Genomic DNA, 17,409 nt, shown 5'->3' with positions numbered 1-17,409 from the left:
ATTCCAGGAACCTCTTGGATTGCTTATGCCCTGCCGTGTTGTCCCTCCAACAGATGTCGGGGTGGTTGAAGTCCTCCATGAGGACCAGGGCTTGTGAGGGTGAGGCTGCTCTTATCTGTCCATAGAGGGCCTCATCCTCTTGGTCTTCCTGGTCGGGTGGCCTGTAGCAGACCCCCACTGTAATGTCACCTATCCCTGCCTTCCCTTTAATCCTGACCCACAAGCTCTCAGTTGGCTCCTCATCCATCCCCAGGCAGAGCTCCATGCACTCCAGCTGGTCATTGACACAGGGGGCAACACCCCCTCCTCATCTCCCCTGCCTGTCCTTCCTAAAAAGCCTGTATCCCTCCATCCCAACACTCCAATCATAGGAGCCATCCCACCATATCTCCATGATGCCAATAATGGGCTGTTCTTCAGGCGCTCTCCTGCTGACCTGTGATCCTTCTCCAGGCTCTGGGCATCTGTTGCTGGCCCTGGCATCAAACTGGTAGGAGTGGGATGGATTGAGGTTCCCCTCCCCAGCACCTCTAGTTTAAATAACATACCCTGTTCATCTGGCTAGCAGTGGAGCAGAGGGGAAAACGGGTGGGAGGCACTCTTACCAGCAAAGCTGTGACCTGGGCTGAATGGTGAAGGCTGGCTGTAAGCATGGCTCGAGCGTGCCTATGGGACCAAGTCCTTCAGGGCACTGACACAAAAAGATGGCCTGGCTGGTGAACACCAAATCATTTTTGGTTCAGACATTCAGACAAAAGTAAGTCATCATGCCCCTAGGCATATGCTACATCTGGTGTCTGGCAACTGAGTAAACTGTAGGGGGGAAGTTAGGATCTTCACTTAGGGACTCCTCTTAGCAAGTTAGGACAGAAATTTTGGGGCACTATCAAATTTTACGCACCAAAATTAGGCTTTAAGTTGCTGTCTTTGCCTCAGTGTAACTTAGGATCTTGGTCTGCAAGCTAGTAACTCCTACAGTGAATCCTCTGCAGGTACTAGATTGTGTATGAGACACAGCTGGAGGGCTTTGATAGAGGAAGGAGGTTTTATCTGCTCAAATATACACATATATTTCTAAGTGAGTTGCCTGAGGCTCCATTTACAGTCACTGCGGAGGAACTTGGATCTTCTGGGCACAAAGTCATCCTACTGCAGAATCAAAAAGTCAGGTGAATCATCCTGTAAAAAGTGCCCTTATTTCTCTCCATTGACTGTAACGAGAGCCCAGGCTGGCTGGCTCATGTGTCAACTCTACACTGCAGATGTTTAAAGTCAAGCAAGATTATTTCTAACCGAAGTGGACCACAAGTATCTTCCTTTTTCTTTTTCCCTAGATGGATGTTTGACTGGCCATGAGATTTGTTCTCTGCATTTAGTCATGCATTCAGCATTGCACAGGTATTCAAGATCAACAACCAACAAAGCACGATCATTTAATTCTGACCTTTCTCACCACGGTTTGCATGTTTACCTAATCCACAAAACCTCACATATGTATCACAAACAAGCATAGCCTCTACTGGAAAAGTAGCTTGGCTTTTACCAACAAACAAGGAGAAGATCAGAACTGATGAACTACCTGTCACTCCTATCCATTCCAAGGTCTGGAGCCAATTAATCATATGATCTGCACCCCAGACCACCCTGCAAATAATGCATCACATGCCAGCTTGTAATTTAAGGTATCGTTTTTGACCATTTTAAGCAACACGTATTCAATGGCCAATCCTAACAACTTTTAGGACAGAGTCACAAAAGCAATCCCAGAAAATGCAGAGGGACGCTGTCACACAAGGAATGAAACTGCAACGCCAGAGTCATTTACGTTTTAATGTATATACACCCTGGCAGGCTTTCTCCACTCTTTTGCATAGTACCTGTTTGGATATGTGACATTAGGTGGTGCTCTCCCAGGGTAATTCTCATTAAGCCATCGATTTGCAAGTGCCTGCTGGATGTTTGGTCTCTTTGCAGGATCTGGCTCTAGTAGAGATCGTAGAAAGTTTATGGCCGCTGTGAAGAAATCAAGAAAAACAACAGCTATGTCATATGCTTTATGACTTAACATGGTAGTTGAGTTACTACAGGTGTGTAGCCTGACCAAGAGTATGCTAAAAAGGAATGTTTTCCTTACAGTATGCCCTAATGTCCTTGAGAAAAAGGAAAACCTGATAAGGGATTAGTAAGTAAAATAAACAATGATTTATAGTCACAATGATTTATAGAGTCAAAAAGGAGAGGAGAAAAAGTGCCTTTTGTTTCAGAGCTTGTTTGAAGTTTCCGAGCAGGTTAGTCAAAACTTAATTTTTGTCTGAGGACAAGAGGCTGGAGTCAGGTCAGAGGCAAACCACTCAATCTGTGTTTAAAGCAGAAGGAGATGGACTGGGGGTGAGTGGAGGGGAGGGGTGCAGAGCTGGGAGGGAAGACATGGAGAATTGGACTCTCTTTGACATCATAAGGACAAATTCTCTCCTGGCTTCCATCCAAGCTACAATCAGTTGTAGGAGGTTTTAGCCAAATTAAAAGAGTACAGTAAAATTAATGGGCTTCGTTCTGTTTTCAGATACTGAACCTTCAACTTTCAGTGATATTCAACCATCCTTCAGGAGTCTCTTGCAAAACCCCTCAAAGTACTTTTCTGATATTTTTAAGTCGTGTGCTTCTTACATGGTTAGGAGCAATGAAATCAAGTGATTTGCATAAAGACTCACAAGAAGTGCGTATCTGAGCTGAAAATAAACTCTGTTTTAATTAGGTCTGGTTTTTATTACTCAAATTATCAAGGCTAGATTCAGTTTATCAGCTACAAGATAGTGAAGAGTTAACTACGTCCTCTACAATTCTCTGCACAAAGATAAAGAAACCTAATTCTGGGAGAACCAAGATCGGAATGATTTTGTAGAGGAGATACAATCAAGTGAGACGATGCCAAATGAGTCCCGAATGAAGTCAATGGCAAGCAAGAGGCAGAAGCGATGGCTGCGGCATAGTTTTCTCCAGGTCAGATGGACAGGACCCTGGGGGCTTTTTTCCACCTTCTCCCACAGCAGAGCTGTGGTTCCCCTCCTACGCCCTCGTGAGCATGCCGTGTCTACTCGTCTCCTTACTAGTGTAGGTGCCCTGGGCAGCGGCAGCACAGGACCACTGTGGCACGGGATGGTGTCCTCTGGGATGCGTCTTCTGGGTAAGCTGCAGTACAGCCTTGCCAACACAGCTACTTCAGCTCAGTGCAGGCAAACCAAACCCCTTAAATGCTTGTGTTACAAAGCAGATCAAACTGGATGCTAGAGTTTGATGCTAGAATGCAACATATAACTGCTCTTTATTGGTAAAAGCCTCACTCTGGGAGGGAAGTTTGATAAATTTTTTGCCAAACTTGGAATATGTTTACTATGACATGCAAGTCCCTGAACTCAAGAGTAACTTTGCAATTGATGCAGGATTTGGCATCTAGATTAGTACAGCATGAAGCAGTTGGTATAATCTTCCCTTTCATTTACTCAGTGGGACTTTAGAGCGTGTGCTAGAACATTAAAATAGTCATTTTGTGCAACTGAATCCTAATGGGAAGTCTCAAGAATGGAATACCAAACACTCTAATTGCATCAAGTAGACGGCAAGACTTGCAGCATCCCAGCTCACTTGTAAACCTATCACTTTACAACATGCCAGCAATATGAACTGCTGGCAGGAAAAGTGTACTTCATACAGGTGCTGAGTGAACAAGGAACAACATACTCCGCTTGATCCGCTGATAACCCTTAACTACCCACTTCTTCCGTATGCAGGTAAATCTGTACTTGGAGAATTCATCTTGTGACAAAACTTCCAAGGGCTTTCTCTTCTCCCCCATGACAATGGTCGCCACCCTTAGCGTACTGAGAGAAAATGTATGCTCTGTTACCCTTTTTCTATTTGCAATCTTTTAACTTTATTGAATGTCCCTTGTAAACAGGCTGCCAAATAAGGAGAACAGAAGCTCTCCATGAACAACAAATTTAGCATACAAAAATAAAACCCAACGACAAAACAGAGTTTGTTCCAAATGCTGACAACAGTCTTGCTATAAGCTGAAAAATTATTCTGTTGCCTAGTGACAGTGCAGGAATTAATATTTCTAATACTAATACATCACAATTTTGCATTTTGTGATCAAACAAAGGTTATCACAGGCCACTGTCCCAAAATAACTTTCTGTGTGCATGCCATTATTCCATAATAAATGTGAGGTCATTCAAGGTAGCTTATCACTCAACCCTAGTCATGACAATGCCCAGGAATTTATTATTCCAAAATAATTTGTTCATGCATTCATACCCTAAGCTAAAATCTTCTGAACGTGCAAAACTGACCAACTACTCTACAGAAGCAATTTCACAGATTTTCACAGATTTGTTCCTCTCACATTCAGCACAACTTGGCAGTTCTCCAGCTTACATACAGAAGTCAAAGCAAAAGGAGTTCTACTACAGCAACTCCCGCAGATCTTTTGGAGGTCAAAATGAAAAAAAGTATTTTTCACAGTTAGCGTGCCATGTCGGCAGCATGACTCACAATCCAGAATTCAATGCAATGGTTCTGACCGACTGGATCTGAACAGGTCCCAGCACACCCCCCTGATTACCTGCAGAGAGCTGGGTGGGAAAAGGGTTCATTTCTTTGTCCACCATTTTCTGGTATAAAGCTCTCAAGCTGAATGGCTCCACGGTAAAAGGTAATGTTCCAGTCAACATTGCATACATGTTCACCCCACTAAAAGAAAACATAGAGAAAAAGAAACCAAAATCATCAGGAACAAGGAAAAACATAGGCTTAAGTTTTAGTGACTGTACTTCATCTTTAATGTCTGACAACTATTAAAAAAGAGCAAAAAAAAGCGTTCTCTTCTGTTGCACACAATGATTTGGGCAAGAATTCCCAGAGGTTTGCTCATGGAGGGTTACACAATGTGCAGGACATAAGCTGGGAGCCACAGAACTCAGCCCAGCTCTTAGGCAATTCCTCGGCTAAATGCCACGCCACAATTAAGTCTCTCCTCAGGCTGCATAAACAGGCTGCTTTCAGGGGCCTTGTCCCGGTGCTGCCCTGGGTGTGGAATGACTGCCCGCACCAACGGGGACATCACAGGTCTTGGTTCAGTGCCCAAAGGTTTCCACTGACCTCCACAGCCTCTGGTACAACCCAAAGATCAGGTGTGAACAATTACATTTTTCAGAGCAGAAAACTTACTGCTTATTTATGCCCAGCAAAGTCAGCCACGAAAAGTGGGTTGGGCACTCTTGCTCTTTTTCCTCTTAAAAGGGCTTTAAATTCAATTTGAGTGGAACTCCTCCCGTTTGGGAATTTGTTTCCCCAGCCTGCTGAATACATGTATGTGAACAGAAAGAAACTAAACCGGTGTTCTATCACGAACCGTGATCACAGACACCATTTGTTCGGCTATAAGGAAGGGTAGGAGTTAACCATATTTTCTGTTTTTTTATTAACAAAAAGAGCAGGACATTATTACTGCAGAAGTTTAAATGGTTTACAAGAATGACTGTGCTCTGTTTGCCTGCGTTCCTCACGGCTGGTACGCTCACCCTTGATGTGGACCGATAGCCCACTGCTGGAGTGAGAAATTCCGTCGTCATGCAATGATTAAGCTGTGGGTCTCCTTGGAGGACAGACTGCAAATTAGGTTTCAGCAGAGGAAGTTCTAAAGAGCCCTCAGGTGCAACAGGGGACCCACTGGGTCAAACTGAGAGATGAATTTGAGCCAGGTCCTAGTCTCATATAAACTATGGCCTATCTTTCTTAGCAGTAGTAGTACTTATACAGTACATTACATTTTCCAAGCATTCTAAATACTTCAACTTGGGAATTACAATAACTCTTGTTATTCCATTGAAATTTATACAAATGTTATTATCCCCACTTCATGAGGGAAAATCTATCAATACTAAACCAAAAGCTAAAACTCAACTAATTTTAGCTAATTCCTCTCCAGGATTGACAAGGATAACGGACGCTATGTCCATGGCCAGCAGGAGGGTAGTGGGAGTTGCACGGTCTACAACAGTACTGCAGCCAAATTCATTGACTCCAAAACATCTTTGTAGCTTCCTCTACCTCTGCCTGTTCTTTTGCCTGACCACTAGTAAGCTCACAAAGGCTCACAAGTTTTCTGGCCATTTTTATTTCCCCTTTAACAACCGTGCTTTTAAAGTGATGACCTGACTCGATATCACATTTCCTGTCAGACTTGACTGTGGACAGTGCACGGAGCCCATGTGAATGCTTGAGGATCCTTTGGGAAAAACAAAAAAAGCTGTTGGCCCTCTTGTGCCAGAGCCATGTCTTCTACTATGTCTGACCATCACTGATCAACAGCTGTGCTTTACCGCAATCTCTCTATGCTATACGTTCTAGCAATCTATATACAGGTATGTAAAAGATCTATGTTCTATTTCAGAACAAAATATCTGTACAATTTAGTTCAGAGAGTCATGCTAACTAAACAGATTTTCTTACTCAGGGTAGCCAAATACATGAATAATGTTTCTCATTCGAGCAATGGGTAACGACAGTAATAACAATTATAAACTAGAGAAGTAACTCACATGGACCAAACGTCTATTTTGGGCCCGTATTTTTTCCTTGCCAGAAGTTCAGGGGCTGCATATGCTGGGCTCCCACACTGGGTGCTGAATGGATCAGAATAACCCAAGATGCCTGCACAGTTGCTCAATCCAAAGTCTGTGAAAGGCGCAGAGATAGAGTTATAAAAGAGACAGATACGGTAAAACCGCCCTAGAACACAAGGGAAAAAAAGCTCACTTTCTTCCAAAAGCTAAGCAATGAACTACCTAAGAAAAAAATCATCCACATGCAAAAATTTTATATAATTTGTTTCTCTGAGGTGCTAAATAACCAGAGATTTGCACAAACAATAAAAAAGTTTTAGAACATGCACAATCATCAATTTCATACACAAAGCAAATACATTTCACTGGGAACTGGATGTCAACAACCGGAGTTGAGCTCGTCCCAGGCACTACGTGATGTGCACGGGGCAGAAAGCCACCTCGGGCTGTTGTGGATTCCATACTGCTGCAGTATGTTACATAGAGGCCAAGTTTAAGTGGGACTTCGTCAACATTTTCCTCTAAATCGTGTAAATGAGCCATCAGATGTAAGGCAGGGAGGGGGTTGCTTTCCGGGACTACTGTGGCGATGCACAAATGCACAGGGTTGCAGAGTCAGCATTTCAGCTCTGAAATAACACAGGGAGATCTTGGAGCAAGAAGGGGAATGTGTTGATTTGGCTCCTCCCTCCCTGACTTCTGCCTTGAATTATTGTATTTCTGGCCCCTGGGTGTATCTGACACTCTTTTGCTGGCAATAATAACAAGGGACTGGCAAAGGCTGGCACCGTGAGCTGACCGGAGACGAGAGGCAGCCTCTCCGCACCGATGGAGGCTGCCGTTTTCCCAAGTGCTCTCCGCCAACCCAAGCCCAGGCTGGCACCAAGAAGGGTGTTCCCGCTATCTCCCTCGTCTGCTCCAGTGCTGGTATAGCTGCAGGGTAAGCTGGGTTTAAGAAAGGATCTTAAAAATTAAACCACTAAGCAAGGAAAAAAAGGAAGACAGAGTCACACCAGCGGCAGAAGCGGCTGGGGGCAACATGCAAGCCCACCCTGACCAGTGGGAGCCCATGCTTGGCTTGGGAGAAAGCAATTACGAAACCACAGCCTGAGAGACAACATGGGAAGGTGAGGAGAGGTTGCAGAGGGTCTTGAAAGCGAAGTCAAACAACTTGATGTGATAAGGGGAAGAAGCAAGACAAGCTTGCAAGGGTGATGATGACGTGGGCAAAGCTGACAGGCAGGGAGAATGGCCTTTGCTGCAGGGCAACATATCCAGGAGCAGCGGATCTAGGGAGGTCACAAGCAAAGATGTTTCCATTTATTAATAACTTGTTACTGATGACAGCTGCAACAAAAATACTGCTATTAAGCACAGTGACATCTGTCTTGTTCCTTTCTTCTTCTGATCCAGTCTTCTTAAAAACTCCCAGAATGTATGCATGTTTAAAATGAAAACCGTCTTATACATATATGAGGCAGTCAGGAGAAGCAGACCACTGAATCCTCTTCCTGTAGACTTGTCTCTTGCATCCATGTGTTTCATAAAATAGCATATTTCTGGGTGTGCTACCCACCTGCCTGGATGGGCTAAAAGCATCACATCTTGCAGGCCAAATATAGCAGGCAACTGCTGAGCCCATGCAATACTCTCTCTCCACAGAGTCATTAATTTGGGTCTCCCTCCCTTATCTGCCTACTTATTTGCATGAGACTTGAAGTAATGGCCTGTCCTTTAGCTTTTATCCCACGTTAAATTTGGCTGAAATCAGACAGGAGTTCCTCAAGGTATTAGAAGCGCTCTGACAGGGCGGTCACATAAGCCTTGTTCCCTTACGAAACCAGGAGAAAAAATAATAATGCTTACAAAAAAATGCAATTATAAAGATGACTGTGAGCCGGAGTGCCCAAATGACTGCACAGTGCTTTCCACTTGACTGGCTGCATCTCTGAGAGCGAGACAAGCACAAGAGAGACAAGAATCACCATATTTAACGTCCAAAGAGGCTCAAAGGGTTTTTGCTGGAGAACATTGTCAAAACTGAAGGGAGGATCAGGACAATTTCCTTGCCTCTGACGGAAAACAACTGTCTCTGGACACTGCTTAATCATCTCTGCTATATATGTATTATCCCTGGGGCTTATACTTCCGAGGATCCATTTAGTTAATTAACGTATTTATTAGCTATGGCCCAAGATGAGTTATGTCAACTGTAAAATACTTCTTAAAACTCCTAGAAATAATATCTCCACACAGTATTAGTCATGGTCTTTACCCTACTGTGTCATACCACCTCAAAATTACTTGACTGTAATATAATGCTTTACAATCAAAGTATATAAGGACTACATTCTGCGATGGTGTAAATCAGCATCCTTTTATCATTATCAATGGAGGTATACTCTAGTGGAGGTTTTAATTATCTTATTTGCTTAAACTATAAACATCTTACGTTTTCCAGCTCATTCATTTAATCTAGGCTAGCATACTTTTTTTCCTAGCGCCTGTTGAAATGCAGAATGCGCACAAACACATGCATATTGGGGACAGGGATTTTATTGAAAAAGAAATGGGAATATTGTTATTAACACTGTGGCAGCCCATCCTGACCGCAGTGTGATTTTTATTAAGGATGCGCTGCTGATCTTGATAAGAACAGTATTACCACCAGCGTTGATAACTTCACTGCCATTCCTGCCTCTGTCTTGGGCTTCCTTGCAATAAGCCGAGCTAATTCCAGAATTCAGATCAAAGGCCACACTTGGTTTTCCAAAGTAAATATTATGACACGGAAACTCCACCACCCCCACTGTTCGTACTATCGAAGTATCGCATTACACTACTACTCTCTAACGCCTCCAGAAAATCAACATTAAGCTATGGATATGTGCCTATCTCTGAAGCTGTGACAGTTGGAATAGGGAAAGTTATTAAATAACAGAAGCCTTAGCACCAAGCTTGTGGCCAAGTTTGACCAGCAGAGCTCCACAGAGCTCAGCAGAGCTACATATTGGCAGGGTCCTTTTGGTGCCATAGGTCCCTGAGCAGGACGCCAAGGACTTCGTACGGCCCGTGAGTGGCTTTTCATGGCATCTTCATCAGACACCTACCACCATGGGCTGCTAGATGAAGAGAGGTGAATTATTTCCAGTGTTTCCAATCCTGATGTTCTTAGATTTGAGACTTAACAGGCAGCTAAGAATAAGTCCACCTAACACAGCAAAGGGAATTTTTCTAATAATACTATCTAAGAACATATTATAAACCACCTTGTCACGTAGCTAAAAAGAGTAACAAAAGCAAGGTGCCATTAAGCAGCTGGGTGAAGAAAGGGACTCAAGGGATTCAGTTCCCACTGAAATGCATGAACAAACAGGGACTTTCAATATCACTTCCTGGTACATTTTTAATCTTCATTTCACCTTTTCTTTTTCCTTTATGGTGGGTTTTCTTCATTTCAGTTATTACAAGAGCAACATTCTTATTAGGTACTATTGTTTTTGCTGCTGCACAAGACACGGAGACGAAGCTCCCACACCAAAGCACTTAACGTGAGCTGGTTTTGTAGCTTAAAGTCTCTTCGCCCAAGCATGAAAAGCAGCACATAATTCCTCAAAACATGTTCTTCACTCCTGAAGAACCTTCCTGGGCAGGACTATGTGATGACACAACCGATCCATCACATTTCTAGAAAGACAGACTACATAAAATATTGTACTAAGTGCTGAACGAGCTGAGTGAGGGAACAGGCAGGGAGGAGGAAGAGGAGTAAATTATCTGGTCTATTCCACCAGCCACAGACAGGTGCTGGAAAATTTTCCTTGTCCTGGGAAACCCTGGTGGCAATGGAAAGCTGTGCGGCACCTCAAGCACTACTTTTGCTACCACCTGGAAAAGAGGTGTTTGTGAGGAGAGGTTGCGCAGGGACCTGAGGCGGATTTCTGCAGCCCCTGCTCCAGCTTTCCCCACAAGCGCAGCAGACAGAGCATGAAGAACGGAGGCACTGCTTCTTCAGGGTGAACAACCAGAGATGACCAGCGTCGCTAGCGAGATACGGCATGAGCTGACTGTGATATTAAATCTGGTTTTACTTACAGCAAAATTATTACTAATAAAGCAACCTTTGTTTTTCAATAACATACCCCAGTTGGACGGTGGGATTTAATTGCTTTGTTTTAAAATACATACTGTGTACAATCTGCTTTGCTTAAAACATCAGGCTGCAGACCTGAGGACAATTTATTTCAACGCTAGCGAGGCCATGGAAGATCGAACTGTCTCTTTTCTCTATTCTTCCCACACCACCCACTGCGAGGAGACCTTTCTATGCAACCGAAGCAAATGAAACTGCAGGAACAGTTCTGAAGTCATTTTTTGGCATGCGAGTTTTAATTGTACATGTATCATCTGATTAGGTCTCGGTTTGGATGTCAAGTTCACATACTGTTGTGTAATCAAACACCCAATAACGGGAAAGTTATAGAAATTCTTTAAATCTATCAGATGTTCATATAGCACTGTTGCAAACCATCTGGTCTCACTTATCTGCTAAATCAAGATAATGGGTGGTATCCATCATTACTGATGAATGATTCATGGTAACATATCGGTATCCTCTTGACCCATAGCTGAGGTAATGCAGTTCTCTTTGCTATTATTTTCCCAGAGTCGGTTGATTTGCTACAGAGTAATGACTAAAAGTCGTGGTAATATTTCCAAAGACTGAATTCCCTAAGTAAATTTTGAATATTTCAGATTTCATTAACCATCCTCCTTCTGTTTATTTGGAGATGCACGTGCTTTATACGTTACAGTGAGTGTCCGTTTGACCTGAACGTTAAGTGTTTCTCATCACTTTTCAGATCATGAAACCTTCTGAAGAAAGAAAGCTGAGTTTTTAAGTCTGCAACCACTGCTGTTGGCAAAAGTGTAGGCACGGAGATAAATATAAACAGATGTTTGGGGTTTATTTTATGAAGGGAGTATTTTCTTTTCAATGCCCACATTAACATTAATGGGAGTTATGCAAAGGCAGTGAGAGACTATACCCACTGATGATTAATCTAAAATGTCTGCACAACTTGAATGAATCGCGCGCTGCGTGCAACTGATACCCGAATACAATCAAGACTCTACCGTTGATCTTCTTTATTTTTTAACAGCCCTCTAAACCAATTTTGTACTGGGGGCTGGAAGCAAATTTAACGAATATAAATATAGGACCGAATTTTGCCAGCTGCTAAAAATGTGTGCAACTCCCACTGACTTCAGTGGAAGCATATGCATATGGGGGCAGAATCCAACCCTTAGTAAATACGAAATTATCAAGATAATAAATTACTTCTGTGGTGTCAATTCTTTAATTCTTTACGAAGTTCCTGATTTGAATATAAAGCTGTTGGTTAAAAGATGTAGGATTATTCCCATACCAAGTTAAAGCTGAATTATTTGGAACATTTTTTTCACAAGATGCTGTCAGGAACAGCTTGATTGCTATCTATACTCTCTCAGCTCCTCTCTGCAGCAACATTAGCAGTTGTCACATGGAGGATTATGAAGCCTCAAAAACTCTCTCTATAAAACTACCAATTTTAATTACTGGAATTGCCAAACTGGTTTCATACCAATAAGCTTGATATTGTTGTCTTCATCTAGCAACAGATTTTCTATCTTCAAGTCTCTGAAAGAAATAAAATATTTTGAGTGAGCATTCCAACATAATGAAGCAGCTTCCCATCACTCTCATCAGTGTATTTACAAGATTCACATATAATAACGTGTATAATGAAAGCAGCGCACACGGTTCCACATTCAAAGCAGAAAGCCCCATGCATTGTCTCCTCTCCAAAATTACCAGTGCTTTCACACACAGTTTCACACCTATTCTTCAGGCACAAAATGACTTTATAAACATTTGTCAGTACATCCTGTAATTAATCAGGTTCTTCAAATTTCTCATGTACTTAAAAGTTTGCAGAAATCCTATACGCTGGAAACATTTCAAATATATGTTTTTGGAATTGGAAGTGACTTTCTCATTACCCTTCACAACCAAAGGCTCTTCACGGGCCACAGCTGAAGAATAAACCTTCTTCTGCAGGGATCTGAGGAGTCAAATGTCTGTCCTCTGCTATTGTCTACACGGGAGACCAGAATCAACCTTCCCTGGGGATGAAGCATCCAAACTCCTTATAGAGGTGGTCAGCATTGGTACTCCCATAAGCTAGAGGTGAAAACTGAGGCTGACAGATTGAAATGACTTGCCCAATGCCATCCAGAAGGCCAGTAACAAAGCCAAGAGAAGAAGCCACACAGCTCTTCTGAGTGCCACGTTAGTGCTTTCTCCACCATGCCACCCTGCCCAGCCCCACAGAGCCACTGCACAGAACAGGGCCTGGACCAGTTTCGGGAGAGAGGGGATAAAATTAAAGCGGTCTCCTTCTACAAGACGATCAACCCTTCTTCTGATATGTATGTCAGCACATTGTTCACTTTACATGTGCCCTTTCATCACTTAAGAACATGGTTGCGCTTTCCTAAGCCATGTTCTACCTAAGAAAAACATCCCAGAGATCACCCACACAAAACCACCCCCAAACCCCAAACTGTACAGACTAAGCATTAAGTACAATATGAAAAAATCATTTAGGTTGCTGCACAACTTGTCCATGACTTCTAGCAGTTGGCTGTGCCTTTATCACAAGGATTTTTCCCCCATCCAGACATAAACTATTTCTAACAATCAGCATGCCGGGATATCAATAGCTCAGGCAGGCAGTGATGCTTCTGCCAGCATGCTTCTGAAAAATCTGGATAATAAAGCCATCAGCTATAATTATGGGAAGTCAGTGACATCCATGGTATTTTGTCTTTGTAAGGCAAAGGGAGTAATGAAGGATGCCTCTATTACAGATGAAGATATAAGGCTTAATAAAATAAGACAAGTAAACCAACCAAACCAAACAAATTACTTCCACAAGAAAGGATCTGGGAAAGAAGGAAAAATAGCTGTGACCAACTCCAAGCCTTTTTTAAAATGTTCCTCTCCATTTCATTTTATGCCCATGCTGTGTTTCAAATAAACCTGAGGTAGAAGAGTACTTGCAGGTAGGATGCCACTCGCTTCATCAATACGACCACAAGGACCTTCTCCAACCAGATGTTTCTACACCCCAGTGAGCATTTCTTGCAGATTTTCCTTGCTTCACGTGTGAAAAGAAATAGGGGAAATACCATATAAGTCTACCGAAGGAGAGTATTTTGCAAATTTCAGGTATTCAGGGGCGATATCCAGGCTCTCCTAGAGCATCCAGCCGAACACTTCCTGAGGAGAGGACTGCCTTCTGCACCAGTCCTCTTCTCAGAGAAGCAACGTAACTCAGACAATAAAGCACCAGCCTGAGACAGAAGGAGGTGATTATGTTCCCTCCTCTGGCAATAACCCAGTGTGTTAACTTGAGGAAACCAGCCATGTTAAACATGACAGCTAATTTCAAATACCACGGCAGAGATGTAACCACATTTGGCGGTGTTTTGACCAAGACCCAGCCTACAAAGAGCCCACTCTCCAGCCCTGCTCCCACCCTGAGGGCAAGCACCGGCTCTGGGCCGTGCACCCCGTGAGCCCGGCTGGCACCCACGGCATCCCTCTCCTCATCCGCGGGAGACTCCATGTGCTGCGGCGGTGCTGCAGACCCACCGCCCTGCATCCTCCAGAAGGAGCTTCCCTCGTAGGGCAACCGCTGCCGCTGAGAAATGGCTTGGTACAAGGAGGACGTGCCCTGCCAGATGGCTCTGGATCAACCCACTTCTGCTTCCCTCTACTGCCAAAAAAGGGCTTATTTCTTCACGTCTCACGTCTTTATTGCTTGCAGGTGGAGGTTTTCACAGCCAGTGCGACTAGCCTCTAGAAAGATATCGGGGCCGGGAATTTAGCAGGAGAGACTGCCAAAAAAACACTATGGGAAAGATTGGTGCCTTTAAGAACTTAAAAAAACCCACCCCCCCCCCCCAAAACAAAACTAAACTGAAATCAATAGAAGTACATCGAGCTTCAGGTCATACGCTGCAATGCTCAGTACAATGTCTCAAAGCAAGGAGAAAGACCGTTTGGAAGCTCTGAGTATATTAAACATTAGCTAAGAACAGGTAAGACTTTAAAAATAAAGGCAAGGGAATGGAAAGATGAAAGCTGTAAGTTGAGGAGAAAAGACACGCAGGCCATTAGAATAATAAATGAGTGACAGGAGGACTAAAAATAAACACAAGAAAAGATATTTAAAAGGATTCAAGGTTAAAAAAGTAAAACTAATGGTAAATACTACAGGGCATTTTAAAGCTATCAGAGGAAAAAAAAATAAAATATAGCCTCAGTATAGAGTGCAATCAGACCTGGTTAATTAAAGATGTTTACCCATATGTCTATTCTCAGCAAATTTGCCAATAAGTGGTAACTGATCTAATAGTCCATGTGCATCGCATTTTTGCCAACCGATGTCAATATGAAAGTACTTTTTTTTGGTGTGACACTGGGAGCTAGGACAAGAGGTTTTTACTCCTTGATACAACCTAACAAGAAGATTCCATGTGAACCAGCCTTAGAAATGCAAAGCAAAAGCTGTACGGAACCAAATGAAAAATCCCCAGACTAAGCCATAGTTGGAGAACCGCTGCTACGCAGATGTGGACCCGTGGGCGGGCACCGGGCAGGACCCCTGGGCAGCCCGATCCCCCTGCGGCAGGCTGGCAGCGGGGCACAGAGGTGGCAGGTTCCCGCAGCCAGGACAGCAGAAGTGCCAATAGAGCCTGCGTGTCTGGGTAAGATCCGCGTCTGTCAGGACAGAAGGGTTATTCAGTGAATACTTTAAGAGACTTCAACAATGCACCAAATTACCCTCCTTTTAACAAAAAGTGCAGTGGTACAATCCAATTATGTATCTGCTCATCCTACAGAAAGACAGGGCCGATTTCCCCAAAGTTCCTAAATGCTTTATTATGTCAGTTCTGTCCGAATCAAACGTAAATTATTTTTTACAAAGAGAGGCTCATCTGAGTTGCTGCTTTGTTTGAATGTTTACATTCATTCATCGTAATGGAAAAAGTAGCACCATCGCACCCAAAAGTGTCAGGGAACCCTGAATTTCATGCACTATATTATAAATGGTTTATCAAATACAAGCAAACATACCACCTTATGTATTCTAGTCAGTGGAGATTTTTGCATGTTTTTAATAGCTGCAAACTGCAAGAGAGAATGTGAGTTACCAGTTACGACACACACAGCACTTGAAATCCTTGTTGAAGTCAATGGGAAGACCCAAGGCATTGAACATCATGCACACGTGCCGGTCCTTGCAGACTCAAGGGTCCTCAATCACGCACGTGGCTTGCCCTTCTTGGTGGGCTGCTGGAGCTGGGCACAGCTGCTTGGCAACTGGAAAGGCTGGGCAAGCGTTCCCTTATGCAGCCAGCAGCACGTGCCACATTGTGTGGGGCTGAGGTGGGGAGAAGAAACATAGATGCTGGAGACCTTCAGTTTCCCTCCTTGAGGTAAATCCGATCTTGTTCCTGTCCTGGCACCTCAAAAAATGGGACTAAAGGATTATTTTTTTTTCCCCTTAAGCAAATTTTTGGCATTCATCGCTGAAAAACTTCAAAATACCAGAGTGCACCCTCGGTGATTAAATACCAGAGGAACAAAAACTTCTGCTTTTTTCTGAGGGCTTAGTTCTGTGACATTGAGAGTGTCTAACTGTGGTACACATTAGTCAAATCCATGAATAATGGAGACACTCAAGAAAGATCAAGCTGCATTACCACAATGTGGAGAACCAGCATATATTTATGCCTTGTCAGCATGCGAAGCTAGCAGTATACAGTCATCTTTCCCCATATTTGAAAATAGGCCTGCTTCACGGGATGGTTTGTTTGGGAGTTTCTTCTTCTGTTGATGGGGCTGATTTTTCTCTGGCTTTGCTTAGAGCTTCACAGACCACTTTGGAAACCTCAACTCCGGCCAGTGACTCCACCAAGCAACATGAGCCTGCTTCACTGAGCGAGCTACCCCAGGCTTCAGCTGTCAGCTCAGCGTGCTTTTGAAAGAAGCTTATTCAGTGCCATTGCAGGCATCAGACAGCAAAATTGAAGTGTTTGCATTTCACATTTTATTTCTTGTCTGGGGGAGGAGGGATGAGAAGGAAGGTTTTACCAGCAAGCAGCTGCAAAGCAGCAGAGGCTGGCTGCTGTCTCCTGCATCTTATTTTCAATCATAACAGCATCATGAAAAATCACTCCTTAACTACCAAGCTGCAAGCCCGCTTTCTAGCCCCATGCAAGAGCCAGTGGTGAGCTGGAAAGGTTGCAGAGATTTGGGTTCATCATCACATCAGTGTACACATTTCAAAGGCTTTGTTATCAAAATATTTATTGAGCCTGATTCTTTTATCAGTCACAGCGTCACTGAATTCAATGCAGTTGCCTCTGTAAAAGAGGAATTCAGTCCATTGTCTTTACTAAAACAATGTTTAGTTTGTTTACAGCAGAGTACTCCAAGAGAGAATGCCCAAAGGTAATTTTGAAATCTGACATAAAATAGAAAGACAAACCAGCTTTGCACTTCAAAAGGAGACTTTGTTCTGTAGCGCAGGATCTGTCATAAATATTGCATCAGCAGCCACACTACTGGCACTTAAAATTAATAGGATGGAAGTTATCAAAGCCAACACGTCAAAGTAGTGGGTACCAAGGCAGGAATCCCGTAGCACCCTGAGCAACTGGATCATAT

At 43.3% G+C, this 17,409-nt stretch overlaps 1 protein-coding gene across 1 annotated transcript in view; it reads right to left on the bottom strand.

Annotated features, from left to right (window-relative positions):
- The window catches only part of HUNK (hormonally up-regulated Neu-associated kinase), a 38,243-nt gene that overhangs the window by 15,442 nt on the left and 5,392 nt on the right, over nt 1–17,409 (bottom strand). The window contains exons 3-6 of the mRNA XM_009328012.1: nt 12,251–12,306; nt 6,603–6,738; nt 4,625–4,752; nt 1,878–2,013 (exon numbers count right to left, since the gene is read on the bottom strand). Of these exons, the coding sequence (XP_009326287.1) occupies nt 1,878–2,013; nt 4,625–4,752; nt 6,603–6,738; nt 12,251–12,306 (456 nt within the window). The remainder of the gene's footprint in view (nt 1–1,877; nt 2,014–4,624; nt 4,753–6,602; nt 6,739–12,250; nt 12,307–17,409) is intronic.

Source organism: Pygoscelis adeliae, unplaced genomic scaffold (genome assembly GCF_000699105.1).
Source record: "Pygoscelis adeliae isolate BGI_AS28 unplaced genomic scaffold, ASM69910v1 Scaffold154, whole genome shotgun sequence".
NCBI classification, from domain to species: domain Eukaryota; kingdom Metazoa; phylum Chordata; class Aves; order Sphenisciformes; family Spheniscidae; genus Pygoscelis; species Pygoscelis adeliae.
The sequence above is the reverse complement of the archived record's forward strand: the minus strand, read 5'-3'. Positions and strand labels throughout refer to the sequence as shown.